Genomic DNA, 22,677 nt, shown 5'->3' with positions numbered 1-22,677 from the left:
AAAATGAAAAATATGGGGTTAATTATTTTTTTCACAGTCAAGTGTTTATAAATTCTATTAAACACCTGTTGGGTCAAGGCACTTACTACATGGCTAAATAAATTCATTGAGGGGTGTAGTTTCCAAAATGGGCTCACTTTTGGGGGTTTCAACTGTAGGGGTACCTCAGGGTCTTTTTACATGACATGGCACCCAAAAACCATTCCACCATCTGCCTTCCAAAAGCAATATCGTGCTCCTTCCCTTCTGAGCCCCACAGTGTGCTCATACAGCAGTTTACAACCACATGTAGCGAGTTTCTGTAAACTGCCAAATAAGAGTAATAAATATTTATTTTATTTTTTTGCTTTCAAACTGTGCTGTGTTACATGAAAAAATACATTAGAATGGAAAATTAAGTGAAATTTTCTCACCATTTTCCTTTAATTCTTGTAGAACACCTAAAGGGTTAACAAAATCTGTGAAATGAGTTTGCAATAATCTGACGGATGGTAGTTGTAGTCATTTATTGGTGATTTTAATTATCTAAACCCTTCAAAGTGACTTTAGATCAGACAGCCTCACAGTCAACATCTGCCAGCAGTGTCTATGATTGCATGCAAGATGATGTTTTGGAGTCTGCTCAGATTTAATGATTTTTAACTCTGCTCTTTGTTTTGTATAATTATAATTAAAAATATCATACTTTTTTGTGGTATTCTGGGTGTGTACAGCTTTGTTTTGTGTATATTGGGTAGTTTTTTCCCGGCAATGGTTAATTATTTACTTGTTAAATTTACTTATGGTACCCCAGGTACCTTACTGGGGTTGTCTCACTTCAGCAAATGGCATTTATCATGTAGAGAAAGTTAATACAAGGCACTTACCAATGTATTGTGATTGTCCATATTGCCCCCTTTGCTGGCTGGATTTATTCTTCCATCACTTGTTTCCATGGTTACGACCACCCTGCAATCCATCAGTGGTGGTCGTACTTGCACACTATCAGAAAAAGCACTAGATTATTGTGTGCGCCAAATAAATAGATAAATATTTTTTTTAAATCATTGGTATCACTGTGTCTGAAAATGCCTAAACTATTATACTAAGGCGCAGCGTTCCCTCCCCCTCCCTTCCCGCACTCCATCCGCCTGCCTTGATGCCCTGGCGTGCCGTATGGTCTTTGCCTGATGCTCTGACTAAGTTGCCGATCTATCAGAGCGTACCTGGGTGAACGGCGCAAGTGGCTGGTTCTTGGGCGACTCAGGCGCTCCAAGGAGGGAGACTGTTTCTTGGGCAGGGTGTTGTGGCCCTCTCCTCTTCCTCTGGTGGAGCCTGTATCATACTGGAATTTACCTGAGACTTTGAGTCTGGATAGAACTCACATCTATATGCTGTCTGACTCTTCCTCTGACCCTCCTGCCCTCGTTGAACGCCCTCATTTGGGGACCCATTTGATGGTTTATGTTATTACCTTCATACCAAGCCTTGCCTACCTCCTTTTAAAAGGAGGGCCAGACTCTCTCATTGCAGCCCCACTACAGTCCGATACTATTGCTTGGATCTCTGGCTGATGGGCTGCGTACCTTTGCTGTTTTAAACTGTTCAATATGGCGGGACCTTTTTTAAAAGCACTCCTGGATATTGGGGTGGCTGATTGTGTATGTATGAATGTGTAACTATAGCACTTCATTTTTACCTTTATTGATTCAACATTATGGGACTTTATGAAAGTATCTGAATGTTTGAGCCATCCTGCTGCTGATTATTGCTGTTTTTTTGTGCCTATAATGTTGCATTGGATATGTTGGGTAATATCCCTGCTGTGCCATATTTTGCTAGTGGAAGAGGCTAATAATTAATCCTTTAAAAAATAGGGGATAAAACAACAATTGAATCAAAAAGAAACGAAGAAGGTAAAGGATGTGACAAAAAGGGGGAAAGAAATTAAAAGAAAAGAAAGTAGGAAAGAAGGGGAAGGGGGAAAAGGAAAGGAGGGGGGAGGAGGGGGGGAAATGCCACCAAAATCACAAAATAGAAAATCTTCCCCCTCAGGCGGCAGGAATTAGTAGCCCCCTCACTAAGATGGATAAGTTCCTAAAATCACCCCAGCCCAAGACAAGAAGGCTGGCTCAGAAAGTACACTTAGGCACCGTTATAGGCACCACTGACAGAGAAGGTATGAGAACTAGCCCCGAGGAGTTAGGAGGAAATATCAGCATGGATAATAGAACTGATTTAATTGATAAGAAACTGGAGGATATCCTAGAAGCTGTCCTACTCACTGTCTCGGCTTGCCTCGGATTGTTCAGTGTTTTTTTTCTTGTTTTTTTTAGATGGAATGAATTACAGAATATTTGTCTGGAATTTCCGTGGCCTATCTTATAGAACAAAGAGGATTATTGTCTTTGACTGTATTAGCAAACATCTTCCTGCTATAGTAGGTCTTATAGAAACCCACCTATCACCAGAGAATATTGGGTATATAAGAAAAAAATTGGGCACAGTTTGAGTACCATTCTTAGGCTACTTTCACACTAGCGTTCGATCGGATCCGTTCTGAACGGATCCGATCATAATAATGCAGACGGAGGCTCCGTTCAGAACGGATCCGTCTGCATTATATTGGCATATAAAAGCTAAGTGTGAAAATAGCCTCGGACGGATCCGTCCAGACTTTCAATGTAAAGTCAATGGGGGACGGATCCGCTTGAAGATTGAGCCATATTGTGGCATCTTCAAACGGATCCGTCCCCATTGACTTACATTGAAAGTCTGGACGGATCTGCACGCCTCCGCACGGCCAGGCGGACACCCGAACGCTGCAAGCAGCGTTCAGCTGTCCGCCTGTCCGTGCGGAGGCGAGCGGAGCGGAGGCTGAACGCCGCCAGACTGATGCAGTCTGAGCGGATCCGCATCCATTCAGACTGCATCAGGGCTGGACGGAAGCGTTCGGGTCCGCTCGTGAGCCCCTTCAAACGGAGCTCACGAGCGGACCGACGAACGCTAGTGTGAAAGGAGCCTTACCTGTCATCATACTCCCGTAGTGCTAGCGAGAATGACACAAATATTAGTTTTCACAAAGTTTGCTGCTAAACTGCTTTTAGATCTTTGTTTCAGTTGTTTCTGTGATGTAGTGAAATATAATTACACGCACTTCATACGTTTCAAAGGCTTTTATCGACAATTACATGACATTTATGAAAAGAGTCAGTATTTGCAGTGTTGGCCCTTCTTTTTCAGGACCTCTGCAATTCGACTGGGCATGCTGTCAATCAACTTCTGGGCCAATTCCTGACCGATAGCAACCCATTCTTTCATAATCACTTCTTGGAGTTTGTCAGAATTAGTGGGTTTTTGTTTGTCCACCCGCCTCTTGAGGATTGACCACAAGTTCTCAATGGGATTAAGATCTGGGGAGTTTCCATGCCATGGACCCAAAATGTCAACGTTTTGGTCCCCGAGCCACTTAGTTATCACTTTTGCCTTATGGCACGGTGCTCCATCGTGCTGGAAAATACATTGTTCTTCACCAAACTGTTGTTGGATTGTTGGAAGAAGTTGCTGTTGGAGGGTGTTTTGGTACCATTCTTTATTCATGGCTGTGTTTTTGGGCAAAATTGTGAGTGAGCCCACTCCCTTGGATGAGAAGCAACCCCACACATGAATGGTCTCAGGATGCTTTACTGTTTGCATGACACAGGACTGATGGTAGCGCTCACCTTTTCTTCTCCGGACAAGCCTTTTTCCTGATGCCCCAAACAATCGGAAAGAGGCTTAATCAGAGAATATGACTTTGCCCCAGTCCTCAGCAGTGCATTCACCATATTTTCTGCAGAAGATCAATCTGTCCCTGATGTTTTTTTGGAGAGAAGTGGCTGCTTTGCTACCCTTCTTGACACCAGGCCATCCTCCAAAAGTGGAGATGCGCTCACACCTGCCTGCTGCCATTCCTGAGCAAGCTCTGCACTGGTGGCACTCCGATCCCGCAGCTGAATCCTCTTTAGGAGACGATCCTGCCCCTTGCTGGACTTTCTTGGACGCCCTGAAGCCTTCTTAAAAAGAATTGAACTTCATTCCTTGAGGTTCTTGATGATCCTATAAATTGTTAATAGAGCTGCAATCTTAGTAGCCACAATATACTTGCCTGTGAAGCCATTTTTATGCAACGCAATGATGGCTGCACGCGTTTCTGCGTTTCTTTGCAGGTCACCATGGTTAACAATGGAAGAACAATGATTTCAAGCATCACCCTCCTTTTAACAGGTCGAGTCTGCCATTTTAACCCAATCAGCCTGACATAATGATCTCCAGCCTTGTGCTTGTCAACATTCTCAGCTGAGTTAACAAGACGATTACTGAAATGATCTCAGCAGGTCCTTTAATGACAGCAATGAAATGCAGTGTAAAGGTTTTTTGAGGATTAAGTTAATTTTCATGGCAAAGAAGGACTATGCAATTCATCTGATCACTCTTCATAACATTCTGGAGTATATGCAAATTGCTATTATAAAAACTTAAGCAGCAACTTTTCCAATTTCCAATAATTATGTAATTCTCAAAACTTTTGGCCACGACTGTACATAAAAAGGTAGAATACGAACCCATGGGACAAAGGATTGACAGGAAAGGTAGATTGTGTGGTGGCATTTGTTTACATCCCCCCCTTCTCGCTGCAGGTTATTTCTTGCCTTACTGATTTTGTTAATCAAAGGGTCAAATGCCTGATTTTAGTCATGGGGGATTTTAATAACACAATGAGGTTGGAGAATGACAGAGTGCCCGTAGTGCTGGTACCAAGGGCCAGAATAAGTGCTCAAATGTTATTATATTAGGCATGTCAGGAGTTGGCATTGCTTGACATATGGCGTTATTTATATGGTGACAAGAAAGTATTCTCCTGTTATAGCCGCTCCTATACGGCAATGTCCAGAATAGATCTTGCGTTGACGACTCCAGTTTCATAGATCAAATCGACCAAATAAAATATGAAGCCCACTCAGTATCATTCCCCCATTTTTTTGTGCCTAAAGGACCAGAAGAGACCCCCAATATTAGAATTTTTAAGTTGAATCTTCACTGGTTCAATATTATACAGGATCATGCAAAAAATAAGCAACAAGATTAAAGAGTTCTGGATGATGAATAGCAGCTCCACAAACATACATTTTGTATGGGACTCCCTCAAAGCATTCATCTGTGGAAAATATTATGGTAAAATACCCAAAAAATGTAATCCCTGTTTGCGGAAAAAGAGAAACAGCTTGAACAGAATGTCATATTTCTGCAGAATGACATAGGTAAAAATAAGAGTAGAGAAAAACAACAGCAATTAATGAAAGCAAAAGAGGAATTTAAACTATACCTGCAGCATAAATCTCAACAGAGAGTTTTTTTATGGGGCAGAGACAATATTGTGAGGCGGGGAAACCTGGGAGATTGCTAGCATCATTAATTCAAAACCATAGGTCGCCCAATAAAATTAAAAGTATAAGATTGAGTAATGGTAATCTCTCCTCCAATAAGGAGGAAATGAAGACGGAATTTAGGGATTTATTTTCATCTCTTTATAAATCTGAGATGAATGGGGAAGATCGCAACCCCCAGGCCTTTCTTGAATGAGTTGCCCTCAGTAAGTTGTCGAAGAGGATAGGGACCTTCTGGACTCTCCTGTCCAATTGAATGAATTAAAAGTAGCTCTGAGTTCAATTCGGGGGAATTCAGCCCCTGGCTCAGATGGATTACCTTTTGAACTATATAGAGGATACAGTAAAATCTTGCTTCCCTATCTATTACAGGTGCTAAATGAATCCTGGGCCGGGGGTAGTCTTCCACCGTCTCTCTCGGAGGCTATTATAACTCTGCTATTGAAAAAGCATAAGAACAAACAGGAGATTAGGTCATATCGACCGATCTCCTTACTCAACACAGATTATTAAATCTGTGCCAGAGTTCTAGCAAACAGGCTAAAGCGAGTAGTAAGAAAAACTATTCATCCAGATCAATCTGGTTTCAGCTCGAAACGTCAGGCACAATGAAACATTCGCAGGGTGATCGTTAATATCCACTTTGGAGAAGGGGAGGACCGCTCCATCCTGTCGTTGGATGCCACTAAGGGTTTCGACAGGGTGGAGTGGAACTTCGTATGGCGAATAATGGAAAACATTAATATAGGATGTCCCCTCTTCTCTTTGCCATCTTTTTGGAGCCTTTGGCATGTAAAATCAGAGCGGATGAGAATAAAAGGTGATTCGGAGACAGGGGCCCACAGGACAAAATAAGTTTATATACAGACGATGTGCTCCTTTTTTTGAAGGATGGTGCCTCAGTACTACCCTATGTTACGAAAGTTATCAATGAGTTTGGATATATTTCAGGTTACGAGGTTAATTGGTTCAAATCTGTATTGCTACCCTTAAATAGAGCTCCCCATAGTAAGGAAGCTGAGGTCAGGATTCTCTCTTTAACAGACGCGCTGGAGTACCTAGGAATCAGGATCAGTCCGGTAATACAGAATTTTACTGAATATTCTTCCCATTATCGATAAAATCAAAGATAAAGTCCGTGTCTGGAAAAAAATTTGCCTTAGTAAAGCAGATAGAATTGCTATGATTAAAATGATCCTCTTACTGCAGATATTATATAAAATCATAGCTTGTCCGATCTGGATTGAGGACTCTTTCTTTAACCTGATTGAACGCCTCTCCAACAATCTAATTTGGGGCAGAACTAGAGCTTGCATCAAACAGAAATATCTTTGGCTATCTGATGACGATGGAGGTTTATCTCTTCCGTTTCCTCAGGGCTACTATCTAGCCGCCCAGATTCAGTGGTATATGGGTGGCCTTGACATTATACACCATCACCTTATCGGTATATACAGGTTCACAACACAACATATTTAGTATATTGGAAGCGGGTTATATGGTTTTGAGAGGAAAACAATGCCCCATCAGTAAAACAATGCACTTGGTTTGGAACAAGGTGAAATCGATACTAGGAATTTCTCACGCTCTAAAATTTACACCATTATGGCATAATTTTAACCTTAGGGAATTTATGTTAATTGAACATTGTGGGTATTGGGAAAAGATTGGAATAACTTTGGTAGTTTACATTGTTTCTTCCGGGCATATTAGGAAGATAGAGGATCTTAGCAGGGACAAATTAGTCGGCCCACTGGTCAATTGTAGATATAATCAAATAAGACACGCTTTTTTTATGCTCTAAAAATAAAAATTATTTCTTGGTTTAAGCACAGACTTCACAGATTTTTGTTATAAATTTCAAGATAGCAAGGTATCTATAGCACAAATATATAGTAAAATTAGGAAAAATTTAGCCACGATTATTAAATTAAAAAGTGAATTAAGATAGGAACAAGAGATTGGGGTAAATAGGCCTATTAGATGGGATATTATATATAAGAATATCAAAAAATCCTCTCTATCTTGTAATCACAGGTTAACCCAATTTAACATACTTCATCGATTATACTATTCCCCGACTATGCTATGCAAGATTTATGCTAATTCCAAACACAGATGTCAGAAGTGCAGTAGCAATAATGCAGATTTTTTACATCTGATCTGGTCCTGTCCCGCTATTCAATATTTTTGGTGTAAGGTCTTTGATGAACTTGGGAGTAGATCATCATATAAACCTGCATTTAACATCATGTTGGCAGTTTTTTTCCCCTCTCTGGACTCTCGAGCTCAAGAGGGCCTTCTTTGGATGACAGCCCTATTACTAGCTAGAGTGATAATAGGCAGAAACTGGGGTTTAAACGGGCACCCTAATATAGTAGAATGGTCCCATCTGGTCAGCAAAGTCAAAAATTATGAGAGATTTGCTATACAAGGTCATCGGCAGAAAATTAAGTGGGAAAGAATATGGGCCACATGGAATTAAATATTTCCTTCTTTTTTTTCTACCTGCTAAGTTTTTGTGGTGGTAATTAATTATAGACACTACTTTAACGGCTGGATATAGGTTGATCTCCCGCGGCACCTGAGACCCTGGGGAGGGGGTGGGGGTAGGATTTGGGTCATTGCTTTTATATTTTGAGACTAATACTTATTACACTTTAAAATTATGATTTTGTTTTGTATAGTCTTATGATTTCTCTTGTATAAATGTCAATGCTGGGTTACCTTTGATGGAGTACCCCAGCCGGTGATGTATGAACTGTATATTGTAAAAAAATAAAGATAACAAATAAATAAAGTGAAATAAAAAAGGAAAAAAAGGGAGAAAATGGAAAAGGGAAGAGAAAAGGAAGAAAAAAATATATAAAAATATTTATCTTGCATGGTGAACATTATAACAGAGAGAAAATTTCTACATGCTTAAATGACCATTTTTGGTTACTTTGCATCTCCAAAAAATAAATACATAAAAAATGATCAACGAGTCATAAATACCCCAAAATATCAATAAAATCTCCCACTCCACAAAAAAAAGCCCTTACACAGCTCTGTAGATGAAATTAAAAAAATATATAAAAAAAGTTATGGTGGTCAGAATATGGTAATGTATTTTTTAATTGTTTTTAAGTATTAAAACAGCAAAAACTATATAAACTTGGTTTCGCTATAATCGTACCGACTGTCACGCTCCAAACATAGGAGGGAAAGGGGAAAGGAAATAAGGCCTGAAAACTACAGAAGATGGACATCTCCTAGTGAAACCCCTAATCAAAGCCCTGTCTGACTACCAGTATGAACAGACCCCAGAGGCAGATGAGTTCATACACAGGAATACCTAAAGTCCTATCTAACCCTAATGGACCCTGGTACTAATGACAGGAATGAGACATCCCGTTCCTTCAAAAGGAAGGATGAACGGGAGTCTCCCTAAGGCCTAATACAAAACAACAAAGAAATGCAACACACAGAAAAGCCAAAATACAAAGGGAAAGGTAACACTTAACTTCCAAAGGCTATGGCAGCACCAGAAACTCAGCCGAGATCCAAACACCAGCTATCTACAGGTCCAACTGAAGCTATAAACCACACAGAATTGTGGGAGAAATGACTATAAATAGGGAAAGTTAAATGACCACATGTCACGGCCATGGCTATGACCGTGACTCTTCAACCGCATGCGATTGTCAGCGGTTTGGTTTTGTTGTCAATCACAGGTGAGGGCAGTGGTATTTGCCTCACCTGTGGTTACCGCTGACAACGCTAGTTATGTGGCAGCTTTCCGGCTGTGCATGCGGTTGCACCTAGCAACCTCTATGTTAGGTGTCTGTGTGTATGTGTGCACTTGTGTTTATGTATTGTGTGCACTTCCCCTTTAAGTTGCTAGTTTCCCTTCTGTGGTGCTGGAAGGGTTAACTCCCTTCCCAGTGTGTGTGTGATGTCACTGGGTGTGTCCGACTGTGGGGTGTGGCTTCTTGGCCTATATAGCCTGAGTATTTGGCATGGCTCAGTAGGTTGCTTCAGTCATCCTTGGCTGGAGCAGCCTCCTGTGCATATGACCTGCCAGTGAGAGCCACCCCTGTGGTCATAAAAGTATTGTCGTGTTGTTGATGTCTTTATGTGTGTGATGTTGTATGTTGTTCTGTTGGGACCTTCCTATGTTTTGGTGCAGCTCACGGTTCTGGATTCCTGTCTGCTCAGGGATCCAGTCAGCAAGGCTGTGGCAGGTTGGTGGTACTTGGTGTTCGCCTGCCATTCTCGTAAGGCTGTTTATGTCCCCCTTTTCCCAACAGCTTGGCCATTGAGACTCCTGCTCCTCCGTGCCAAGGAGGAGTAGGTCGTCTTACCCAGCTCCTAGCTCAGGGATCTGAGGAGGGTAAGACAGGGCTCCGAGGTTCCTGCGCATGGGTCCTCCTACCTTAAAGGTCGGCCCATGCAGGTTAGGAGTTAGGGTCAGGGTAGGGACGCTGTAGGAGGTGACCTGCTCCCTATCCTGTTCTCATGGCCGAGTAGTCACAACATCACCTGGCATCTCACGGCTGAGGGTTTCCCCCATCCTCAGCCGTGACACCACAATAGCAACACCTGGAGGTTAAGGGTGTGGCCAGTACCAGATGCCTATTGATCTACAAGGTAAACATGTCAAATCAAACCACGTGTTGCCAGTCTCAAAGATCTCAAGCCAATCACTGTCGTGGGGACATTCTTATGTTGCGGTACGTCCGTGATACCAATGCGTAATTTTTTTACCACATAGTGAACTGTAAAAGTGAGAACCTGTTAAACAATGGCGTTTCTTTCCACCTCATTTTTCTCAGCTTCCCAAAACAACATATGGAATATTAAATGGTACCATAAGAAATTATAACTTGTCCTGCAAAAATCAAGCCCTCATATGGTTATAGGAACAGAACAATTAACAAGTTATAGCTCATGAAAGGTGGAGTGTAAAAATGGAAATGAAAAAATGAAATTTATTGTGGCGCCATGAAACTAATGAGGTTTTCCCATAGGATAGGGATAAGTATCTGATCGGTGAGGTCCGATCACTGGGACGCCTATTCCCTCTGTATTGAAACCCTTTTAGATAGCAGAGTAAGCCTTGTTCACACGTCAGTTTTTTTATCAGTTATTTCCATCAGTTATTGTGAGCCAAAACGGTGCGGGTCAAAAACATATAACAGGTGCAAATCTTTTAATTCTACCGTAGCTCTGTGTTGCCTCCACTCCTGGTCTTGGCTCACAAAAACTGATGAAAATAACTGACGTGTGAACAAGGCCATATGCTGCTTGACTATATCCAGCAGGTCCAATTATGAGTGGCTGGAGCGTCAAGGACATTGGATCCCCATTTCAACTGCTGGGACCCCCACTGATCAGATACTTATCCTGTGTATAATCACTTTGTTTGAATATTAACATACCATAATTTGGTTTTCTGTAGATGAGTTTAACAAATATATTTTTCATCTCCTCTCATTTTTATAGGACTGTGGTTTGATTATTTATGCGGAGGAGCCATGTGGGTTACAGGCCATTCCAAATGAAACATTTTCTGTGCTTTCTTATGCATCTCAAAGAAAGTGTGAGACTGGAGATGCTAAAGGTATTTACAACAGCATGCTGTGAAACTTCATTGTCTTCTTCATGCGTGTATGTCTATTTCCAATATGTGATTCTTAAAATAAGGCCTTATACATACGTATGTGATAGGATGTGCTTTAAATGCACCTGATAGGATGAGTACTAAATACACATGTGGTAGAATGAGTGCTAAATACAGATTTGATAGGATGATGACTAAGTATACATATGAGTATTAAGTATACATGTAATAGGATGAGTACTAAATATACTTGATAGGATAAATAATAAATGCAGATTTCATAGGATGAGTACTAAATACACATGTGACAGCATGAGTACTAAATACACATGTAATAGGATGAGTAATAAATACAGATATAATAGGATGAGCATTAAATACACAAGTGATAGAATGAGTACTAAATACAAATTTGGGAGGATGAGTACTATGTATACATATAAGATGAGTATTAAATATACATGTAATAGGATGAGTACTAAACACACATTTTAATAGGATGAGTACAAATATACCATGCTTTCTCTAATCTCTCAGGTCCGCCACCTGGGGATAACATTTTATTCTGCCCCTTGCCACCACCTGCTAGTTTCAACTTTAGAACAATTCTTGTATTTGCTCCTTCCTAACCCCCGAATGAACTAAAATGTGCACACGCTTGTCATCACCTGGACTACTGCAACATCCTCCTCTGTGGCCTCCCTTCTAGTACCCTCACACCCTACCAATCTATTCTCAACTCTGCTGCCAGTCCCTCATTTCTCCTCTGCCTCTACCTTGTGCCAATGCCTTTACCGGCTCCCAATTGCCCAGTGAATTCCATTAAAAATCTCCTCCTTACATCTCTGACCTGCTTTCCAAATATACAGTTCTGACGTAATCTCTGATCCTCACAAGACCACCTTCTTTATTCGCCTCTTCTTTGTTCCTCGCACAATAGTCTACAGTATTTCACATGTGCAGCTCCCTTAGGGTCCATTCACACGTCCGCAAAATGGGTCCGCATCTGTTCCACAATTTTGAGGAACGGGTGCGAACCCATTCATTTTCATTGGGGCAGCAAAAGATGCGGACAGCACACAGTGTGCTGTCCGCATCCGCACTACCGTTCAGCGGCCCCGCAAAAAAAATAGAACATGTCCTATTCTTGTCCGCAGACACGGACAAAAAAAGGCATTTCCATTATAATGGCGGTCATGTGTGGTCCACAAAATGCAGAACGCACATGACTGGTGTCCGTGTTTTGCAGATCCACAGTTTGCGGACCGTGAAACAGTTGTGGACATGTGAATGGACCCTTACTCTGGAAATCACTACCCCAGCACATAAGACTCTCCCCCAACATGAAAACCTTCAAAAGCAACTTAAACCCCCCCCCCCCCCCCCCTTTTTTAAGGGAAGCCTACCACCTGCAATAATTCTGTTGCACCACACACTCAGATCAACAACTTTTACCCTCACCTACTGTGTCTTTCCCTTGTAGATTGTTATGTAAGCTCTCACAGGCAGGATCATCTCCCCCTGTGTAGCAGTCTGTAGCTTATTGTGTAGCTTTTGCTTATTGTGCTTGTTTTATTTTATATTGAGTAAATATACTCCTTCTTAGAGATACAGTGTCATGGAATTAATGGCACTGTCAAATAAATTATAATACTAAATATACGTGTGATAGGATGAGTACTAACCACACATGCGATAGGTTGACTCATAAATACACATGACAGGATGAGTATTAAGTACACATGTGATAGGATGAGTACTAAATACAGATTGGATACAATAAGTACTAAATACACACGATAGGATTAGTACTAAAGACACATTTGATAGAATGAGTAGTAAATACACATGATAGGATGAGTACTAAATACATATGTAATAGGATGAGTAATAAATACACATAGGACGAGTACTAAAAACACATGTGATAGGATGAGTACTGTTATTCTAATAGCCCATGCCCACTGCCACCTCCTGCTGGGAGGAATGCTCACCTGGCTCTTTCTCCTCCTTTGCCCTTTTCTCGGTGGCTCAGCTGTTGGAATAGAACTGCTCTGTCCAGAACACGCAGGCTTAAGCCTGCTTCCTGCCTGCATCTTCTCTCTCTCTCTGCTAGTATGTCGCCCTCACGCTTTCTCTAAATTCATATGTGGTAGGATGAGTACCAAATACACATCCTATATGTTCCCAGCAGGTATTGATTCTCCTTGTGGAAATAAAGCTGCTAGGGAGTCTTTATGGCTATGTTCTTTGTGAAAATATGCATACCCCATGAGAAAGAAATCTAGGGGCTACTGCTAATAAGAGACACTAATGATCAGTTCATTAAACACAGATGACCCTATTTAGTAACTATCTATCTTGTGAAAGCACTTCACAATTTTTCGAGTGGTCTTGGGGTTTGGAGTTCTAAGACTTAATTATTCTTAATTCTTGGTTCATTAATGTGATCCTGATCCACAATTAGCAATACTTAATGACATTGTGTTACCTTTAGGCTACATGCACACGAACGTTGTTTGTTTCCGTGTCGTTTTTTTTAGCGGATAGGATGCGGACCCATTCATTTCAATGTGCTGTCCGCATCAGTATGTCTGTTCCGTTGCCCCACAAAAAAAATTGTGCATGTCCAATTTTTTCTAGTTTGTGGACAAGGATAGGCATTATTACAATAGATCCGTGTGCATGTAGCCTTACTCTAAATAAAATTTAGGACATGCAGCACTTAGGATCATGCCCTTAACCCCTTTAAGACAGAGCTAGTTTTCACCGTAAGGACCAAGCCACATTTTGCATATCTGAAATGTTTCACTTTATGTATTAATAACTTTGGAGTGCTTTTACTGATCCAAACCATTCTGAGAATGTTTTCTCGTAACATATTGTACTTCACGTTGGTGGTAAATTTGAGTCAATATGTTTTATATTTATTTAGACAGAAAACAAAAACAAAATTTATAGAAAATCTGGAAAAATGCACTAAATTCGATATTGGAATTTCTCTGCTTTTAAGATGAAAAGTGATACCTCATAAAATAATTATCAGTCATCATTCACCATATGTTTACTTTATATTGGCATCATTTTGTAAATGTCATTTTATTTTTAGGATATTAGAAGGCCTAGAAATTTAAAAGCAATTTGGAAATGTTTTAAAATTTCCAAACCCACTTTTTAAGAACCAATTTAGTTTAGACTCTAATCCTTGAATTATTTGAAACTGATTTTAAACTTTGTTAAACCTGAAGGTGTTCCACAAGAATTAAAGGAAAATGGAGGTGAAATTTCAAAATTTCACTTTTTTTTGCAGCTTTTCCATTTGAATATTTTTTTTCTGGTAAATTAGCAACTTCAAGATTTATCACCCCGATTCTTCAGTTTACAGAAACATCCCATATCTGGTCATAAATTGCTGTATGGGCATATAATAGAGCTCAGAGGGGAAAGAGCACCATATGGTTTTTGGAGAGCAGATTTTGCTGAAATGGTTTTTGGGTGCCATGTCACTTTTTAAGAGAAGGTACTCCTACAGTAGAAACCCATTATAAGTGACCCTAGTTTGGAAACAAAACCCCTCAAGGAATTTATTGAGGGGTTTGGTGACTGCTTTAACCACACAAGCATTTCAAAGAATTTAGAGACACTTGGCTCTGAAAATGAAAAATTTCATTTGTTCCAATAAAATGTTACATTTTTCAGGATAAAAAGAGAAAAAAGCACCCAAAATTTTTGTTAAGCATTTTCTCCTGAACATAGAAACACCCCATATCTGGTCATAAACTACTGTTTGGGTACATGGCAGGGATCAGAAGAGAAGGAACGCTATATGGTTTTTGGAGGGCAAATTTTGTTGCAATGGTTTTCAGGCGCCATGTCACATTTAAGGAAACACTGAGGTATTTCATAGAGTGGATGTGAGTTAATACGTTAATGTAATTTTGGTTGAGTAGTTGGTAGTAACCCACTTGTAGTCAGGGAAACATATGCTTAGTTAGCTTTCAATCAGTGGTTGATTTGTGTTTTGGGCCTAAATGTAAAGGCTATTCATTTATTATGTGCAACAGAATAAAAAACTGACAAAGCCCTGTTTACACTGGATCTCTGTGTCACTGCCTGTGACTGCATTTGATCCCATTTTGCCAACGGCCACATAGCTAATCTAAATACTGTGGCCCTGATTTATCATTTCTTCATTCCAAAATTCTGGCTCCAACAAAAAAGTCGCAAAATAGGGCATTGCCTATATTTCTCCATACAGGGCTGGTCTCTTTAAGAAGACCTAGCACACTGCCTAAAAGGAAGATATGAAAAAAAGGCCTAAATGTAAAGTTCATCACACTGATAGAATGATGCAGGCTGGTGAGAGACTGAAGAGCGGCACATGCATTCACGACTTAAACAAGCAATTTGAAGGCTACTTGATATTGGAACTGTTCATGAAGTGTATCATTTTCCCCTTGCAAAATGATCAAAAACAGATAGTTTTCATAATTCTTTGACAGAAAATGTGACTGTCTATTCAAAGTAGAAAACAATTAACCACTCATGATGTATATGTTTATATAAAGATAAAGACTATACAAACTAGGAGAATATGATATAACCAACACAATGTGCAATATAACAGTATAATCTATTAGATCCAAAGTCCTGTAACTGGCACATCTCTGCCTTGAATAACACTGAATGTATGATGGGTATCTGAATACCCATAGTATATTTTTACTCCTGTAAAATGTATTTTCATAATTCATTTTCTCTTTAAATAGTCACTGTCTTTTCAAGAAACTGTGCATAAATTTATAGTACAGGTGAATATAAGAAACTTTGCAATATATCTCAGCAGAGAAACGTCTCTTTCCCCATCTTTCCCCTCTAACACTAATAATCTCTACTGAATCCATCTTGATAAAAAATATGAACTGTTATCTCACTGAAGGTTCCGATTAAATGCAGAACCTAGAAATCTGTGAAGAGAAGGTGGGAGGGGGGAGACAGAGACACATGCTGCCTATATAAGTCTTATGAAAAGGGGAGGATGAAAAGGAGGAATCAGATGCAGAGGGAGAAAAATACCGTACATTTTTTTACGATAAGATATATTACAAAGCTTGTTATATTTACTTGTACTATTCTTTGATGCACAGTCTGTGGAAATAAGGAAGTGTGCCCCAAATATTTAAGATGAGACCGAAAGTCCTCTAGTTATTGTATAGGTATGTTGGCAAGATGAAAATACCTTTTTAATACAAATGGTCATAGTATTAAGTATTCATGGACTATTATAGAAATGTTCTGTAGAACAGATAACCTCATTCAAGCCAGATGTTATATCGTATATTCCTTGTCACTTTACAATCTGTAATAGTTTAATAAATGTGTGTTCATAATGAGAATAAGCATTGTATGAATGTTGTATTTTGTGTAGGTTATTGGTTGGTTCCTTGTTTGAGCTGCTCGGACAATCGGACATGTGACTGGAGGGCAATATCATGGCAGCCGTATCAATGTTACCATCCGGTTTTACAGAATCATGAGCTACAGCAGTGTCTGGCAGATAGAAAGGTATTATGTATGGCATTTTTCTGGCATATTTTTATATAGTAATTTTATTATTGCATTCAATATTCTGAAGATTAAATTACACTGAACAAGACAAATGATGCTGGTTTTCCATATGTGTGCAATTCTTTATGAATGCAAATGAACTCAGATTAAATATACACATCTGCAATATTAAAGTGGTTTTGAGGGTATACAAACCATTTTAGTATGAACTCAAATTCCTACATGTAAATGTGATAACTGATTCTGTTTCAAGGTGTAAATTATTTTATTGTATTATTGTTTATATACACTAGATAGATAGGGGAGATGAGGGAAATAAAAGATAGGAGAGAGAGATAGGAGAAAGAGATAGGAGAGAGAGAGACAGCTACAGAGAGAAGGGAGAAAGAGATAGGAGAAAGAGATAAGAGAGAGAGAGATAGGAGAGAGATATATAGGAGAGAGATAGAAGAGAAAGAGATAGGAGAGAGAGAGCTACAGAGAGATAGGAGAAAGAGATAGGAGAGAGAGAGAGAGATATAGGAGAGAGATAGAAGAGAAAGAGAGAGAGATAGGAGAGGGAGAGATAGGAGAGGGAGAGATAGGAGATGGAGAGATAGGAGAGGGAGAGAGAGACAGGAGAAATAGATAGCTAGATAGCTATAGATAGATATGTGATAGATAGATAGATAGATAGATAGATAGATAGATAGATGCCAGTGTTAAATACAGAATTTACTAGAGTAGAGGAAACAGGGTGAAAAGTCAGCAGGATTAGGAGGAAGAAGTAGTTAGAGATTATTATTATTTATTATTAAAGCGCCATTCATTCCATGGCGCTGTATATATGAGACAGTAGAAACAAAGAAAAAAGGAAGTTAATCCAATCCTCCAGGGGTCGTGGGGATCCCCAAAGGGATAGAGATTAGGGGGGCGCCGACAGTGGTGAGCTCTAGTGATAAAGGAAGAGGGAAAAAAGGGGAGGTCGGGAAGACTTTTCAAAAACGTGTTCGATAGAAGTCTGAACACTAAGAGACCAATCGTTACAGAAAAGTAGGGAGAGAGAGAGATGATGTCTCAGCCCACAAAAAAAGGCAGAAGGAGAGCGCCACTCCCAGAAAATTCAGAATGGTGCTACACGTGTTAGCATCGTAGGGTGGTAGAGTAATTGGTGGATTGTGTAAGCAGTAATCCACAGGTAGACACACACAATGATAGTGGTATTGAGGTGAGGAGCACTATTCCCTCAATATTAGTGAAAGTGAAAATAAAGGTACTATATATCCTAGGTGGGTAATTAAGTACTCTTTGGATCAAGGAAAAAAGACAGATCAGTTATTGATGAAATATATTGTGGATGAAGTGACATAAAAACAGAAATAAATATAGGTGCACTCACTTCACTGAGGGGTAGTCATCAGGATAAGCACATAACACCTGTGACGTAGAACCCCCCTGGCCAAGATCGCGTGTAGAATCTCAGTGATGGACGGCAGCATACTTCAAGGCTTCAAATCACTTTTATTAGGACAAAATCTCGTTTCAGGGACAATAAATCCCCTTCCTCAGGAGCAGGTGCTAATTAAACATATACTAGAAACATAGAAACATATAGAAACATAGAATGTGTCGGCAGATAAGAACCATTTGGTCCACCTAGTCTGCCCAATATACTGAATACTATGAAGAGCCCCTGGCCCTATCTTATATGAAGGATGGCCGTATGCCTATCCCATGCATGCTTAAACTCCTCCACTGTATTTGCAGCTACCACTTCTGCAGGAACACTATTCCATGCATCCACTACCCTCTCAGTAAAGTAATATTTCCTGATATTACTTTTAAACCTTTGCCCCTCTAATTTAAAACTATGTCCTCTTGTAGCAGTTTTTCTGCTTTGAAATATTCTCTCCTCTTTTACCTTGTTGATTCCCTTTATGTATTTAAAAGTTTCTATCATATCCCCTCTGTCTCGTCTTTCTTCCAAGCTATACATGTTAAGGTCCTTTAACCTTTCCTGGTAAGTTTTATCCTGCAATCCATGTACTAGTTTAGTAGCTCTTCTCTGAAATCTCTCCAAAGTATCAATATCCTTCTGGAGATATGGTCTCCAGTACTGAGCACAATACTCCAAATGAGGTCTCACTAGTGCTCTGTAGAGCGGCATGAGCACCTCCCTCTTTCTACTGTTAATGCCTCTCCCTATACACCCAAGCATTCTGCTAGCATTTCCTGCTGCTCTATGACATTGTATGCCTACCTTTAAGTCTTCTGAAATAATGATCCCTAGACACATGCATCAAAAGATTCATTAGTCTTCGTTCCTAACTGAGGTCCTTTTCCTTAATTTTCCTTTGCAAAAACTGAACAGAAGTATTCATTGTGGCAGTCATCTAGTTCTTTATCTTCTTTCATATACCTTCCTTCTTTTGTTTTTAATTTGGTTATTCCTTGTTTTAGTTTCCTTTATTTCATTTATGTATCTGAAGATTGTCTTATCGCCTTTTTTCACCGACTGAGCTAATTTCTCTTCTGCCTGTGCTTTAGAGGCTCTTATAACTTGCTTGGTTTCTCTCTGCCTAATCTTATAAATTTGCCTGTCATCCTAGTTTTTTGTTTTTTTATAATTACTAAATGCTATCTTTTAGTTTTTAATGATTTTGGCCACTTCTGCTGAGTACCATAGTGCTCTCTTGCTTTTTTTGCTTTTACTGAAAAGCCTAATGCATATATCTGTTGCCTTCAACACCTGGGCTGATAGCACACACATATATATGTACATATGGGTCTATTTTTAATGATTCCTGTTTTTCATTTCTTTGCCTTCAATAGTGCCACTTTTAAGTAGTCCCATTTCTCCTGGAATCTATTGAAACTGTTCCAATCTGATAGGGACTCGTATACCTCTAATCTAATTTTAGAAAAGTCTGTTTTTCTAAAATCTAAAACTTTTGTCTTTGTGTGGTGTGACTCAGTCACTGTACTTCTAGTAAACCACATTGATCCCAAGCTTTCCCCTACAGTAATATCAGATACCAAATTCCCATTTGTGAATACTAAATCTAAAATGGCCTCCTTCCGGGTTGGCTCCTCCACTACTTGCTGTAGAGATAATCCCAGTAGGGAATTTAGAATAGCTGTACTGGCAGAACTAGCTATTTTGGTTTTCTAGTTTACATCAGGAAGATTAAAGTCTCCCATAATGATAACTTCCCCTTTCAATGTCATTTTAGCTATTTCTTTAACTAGTAGATCATCTAATTCTTTGACTTGGCTAGGTGGTCTATATATCACACCTACATGAGTTACCTTATGATTATTAAGCTGCAACGTAACCCAAACTAACTCTAAATTGGTCTCTCTAACTTGCATTAAATTTGATTTTATGCTACCTTTTACATACAGGGCCACCCACCCCCTTTTTTGCCTTCTCTGTCTTTACTATATAGAGAGAACCCTGGTATTGTTATATCCCAGTCATTACTCCCATTGAACCACGTCTCAGTAACAGCCACTAAATCTATATTCTCAGATGCAATTATAGACTTAAGTTCATTGATCTTTTTCCCTAAACTGCGAGCATTTGTAGACCAGACTCTGAGCTTGTCATTTCTTAACCTATGTGCTACTGGCATCTTCTGGCATTGTTCCAGGGGGCAGTCAGACTGCTGGATTATCACTCTTTTGCCCCCCTTTCTTAGTTTAAATGCTCCTTAGCAAATACTTTGAACTGTTCACTGAGGACATTCGTTCCCTTGAATGAAAGCAAACCATCTTTCTTGTACAGTTCTTTTCCATTCCAACGAGAGCTAACATGAGACATAAAGCCAAACCCTTGGTTCAGACACCATTCACCAAGCCATACATTGAATTCCTTAATGCGCATCTTCCTGTCATGCTGAAGGTTATGCACAGGCAAAACTGCAGAGAATGAAACAGTCAATGCAACCTCCGGTATATCATTACCAAGTGTGTGAAAAGCTTCCTTCACTTTTGAAACCTCATTGCAAGCCCGATCATTTGTCCCAAGATGGACAATAACATCCACCTCCCTTTTCTGCTTTGCTTGCCTAACAATATTAAGGATGCGTCGTCTGTCCCTGCTAGCGGGAACTTCACACCTCTTATGATAGAATCGCTGCTTAATATCAGTCCTCACCTTATCCTTTTTGTCTTTGGCTGCAGTCTTGCATACTTCAGGCATAGGAGATGATTGATCCTCACCCACTGTGCCTGAGCCATCCTCCATGTTGCTCTTGCGCTCTGAAAGTGCTGCAAATAAATTATGGAGAGCCGTTTTGTCACTATCTAGTGTCTAGAGGGCGATAGTATTATAAAAGAATGGGGCAAATATAATATTCTTAACAAATAATGTATTATAGTATATGTTATATGTATACATAAAATGCACGCATACATATACACACATATTGTTAATAACCACACCTAGACACCCATACATGATATCAGACAACATAAAGTATACAAGGAATAATTTAAACAATATATAAAAGAAAAAGATTTTTGGCATACTGCAATTCTTTGTATAAAAGGATCATGGTATGTATGTCTAATATCAAATCAGGATAAAAGATAAAAAATTGATTCGTATAATAAAATTAGTATGAACTGTAGTAGTATGAGTGCATTAAAAAGAGTCAATATACGTTGGTCTAAAAATAAATATAAAATTGAGATGTATTGTGCATTCCTGTATCGGGAGTCTACCGGTGTTAGCGTAAATACAGTGGATATATATAAATAAATCACCATAAGTAAATGGATATATGAATATAAAAGTATTCTTATAAATAATGCTAAAAGTATACTTATAAATGAGTATAGGAGTATGTTTATACATAACGCTAAAAATATGCTTATACATATTAAGGCTAGATGGTTGGATCCTCAATGGTGGTGCCTATTTTGGCCACCATAATCTTCAATAATTCACATATTCTAATGATTCATTTAGTCCAAAGGGAACTAAAGTGTTGAGTTTATACTGTAGATCCAATACATTTCCTTACGGCAAAGTATCTGGTAAGAATGAGGTACTCTTTCAAGGGGAGTTACTTTCAGTAAGATGGGGTCCCCGTCGTGGTGAATGGAAAAATGGCTGGAGACGCTATGAGTGGTGACCTTTCGATGGATATTGGATCTATGCTCATTCATGCGTTCGCGTAACGTTTGGGTGGTCCGTCACACATAGTATATATCACATGAGCACTGTAACAGCTAAATCACGTTGGAGGTGTTGCAATTCATTTTCGCGTCTCAAGGGGATGGGGTCTTTGAGGTTGGGGAGGGTCACTTCTTTAATATTGTCAGAGATCATGGCACAGCATTTGCATCTTGATTTCTTACACATATAGGATCCTACTGTATAGTCGGTCATAGTGTTCCTAGGGGGTATTTGTTGTTCCCGCGAACTCTCGATTTCTTTCAGTGCTCTCTGAAAAGTGAGGATGGGGGCTTGTGGGATCATACTCCCTATGATGGGATCCTTTGTCAACAATGACCATTGTTTCCTGAGAATGTTTCTAATTGCCGTGTGTTTAATATTATAGCTCGTGATCAGACTCAAGGGAAACTGTTTTACGTCAGAGGGTTTTTCTTTCGACTTAGATAGGCTTCCTTTTTGGTCAGTCGTAAGGGTTCTCTTTTTAGACTCACTGATCAGACTTTTAGGATAACCCTTTTCTAGGAAACGTTTCCCTACCATAACCAGCTGTTATTTCAATACCCTATCATCGGAACAGTTTCTTCTAAGTCATGTTGTACATATGAAAAAGGGTGCACATACATAATACAGACAATTGCACTAAGGAGAGAAGGGTCTGCCCGTTAGGCTTACAATCTCCATGGTATGGGAGAAGGACACATTAGTAGAGGGTAAACTTGGTCAGGGCAGTATAGAGGCAGCAGGGTCACTGGTTGTAGGCTTGTCTGAAGAGGTGAGTTTTTAGGTTTCTTTTGAAGGATTCCACTGTAGATGAGAGTCTGATATGTTGGGGAAGCGAGTTCCAGAGTGTAGGAGGGACTACAGACATTTAGAGGTACATTGATATACGGACATCTCCAATGATTATACACTGTTCAGGCCTCTTTCACACTTGC

General features: G+C 39.6%; 1 protein-coding gene across 1 annotated transcript in view; it reads left to right on the top strand.

Annotated features, from left to right (window-relative positions):
• The window catches only part of CPED1 (cadherin like and PC-esterase domain containing 1), a 475,576-nt gene that overhangs the window by 388,427 nt on the left and 64,472 nt on the right, over positions 1 to 22,677 (top strand). Inside the window, exons 19-20 of the mRNA XM_044277190.1 lie at positions 10,893 to 11,010; positions 16,439 to 16,575. Of these exons, the coding sequence (XP_044133125.1) occupies positions 10,893 to 11,010; positions 16,439 to 16,575 (255 nt within the window). The remainder of the gene's footprint in view (positions 1 to 10,892; positions 11,011 to 16,438; positions 16,576 to 22,677) is intronic.

The sequence above is a fragment of the Bufo gargarizans genome, chromosome 2 (genome assembly GCF_014858855.1).
Source record: "Bufo gargarizans isolate SCDJY-AF-19 chromosome 2, ASM1485885v1, whole genome shotgun sequence".
In the NCBI taxonomy this organism is placed as follows: Eukaryota; Metazoa; Chordata; class Amphibia; order Anura; family Bufonidae; genus Bufo; species Bufo gargarizans.
The sequence above is the reverse complement of the archived record's forward strand: the minus strand, read 5'-3'. Positions and strand labels throughout refer to the sequence as shown.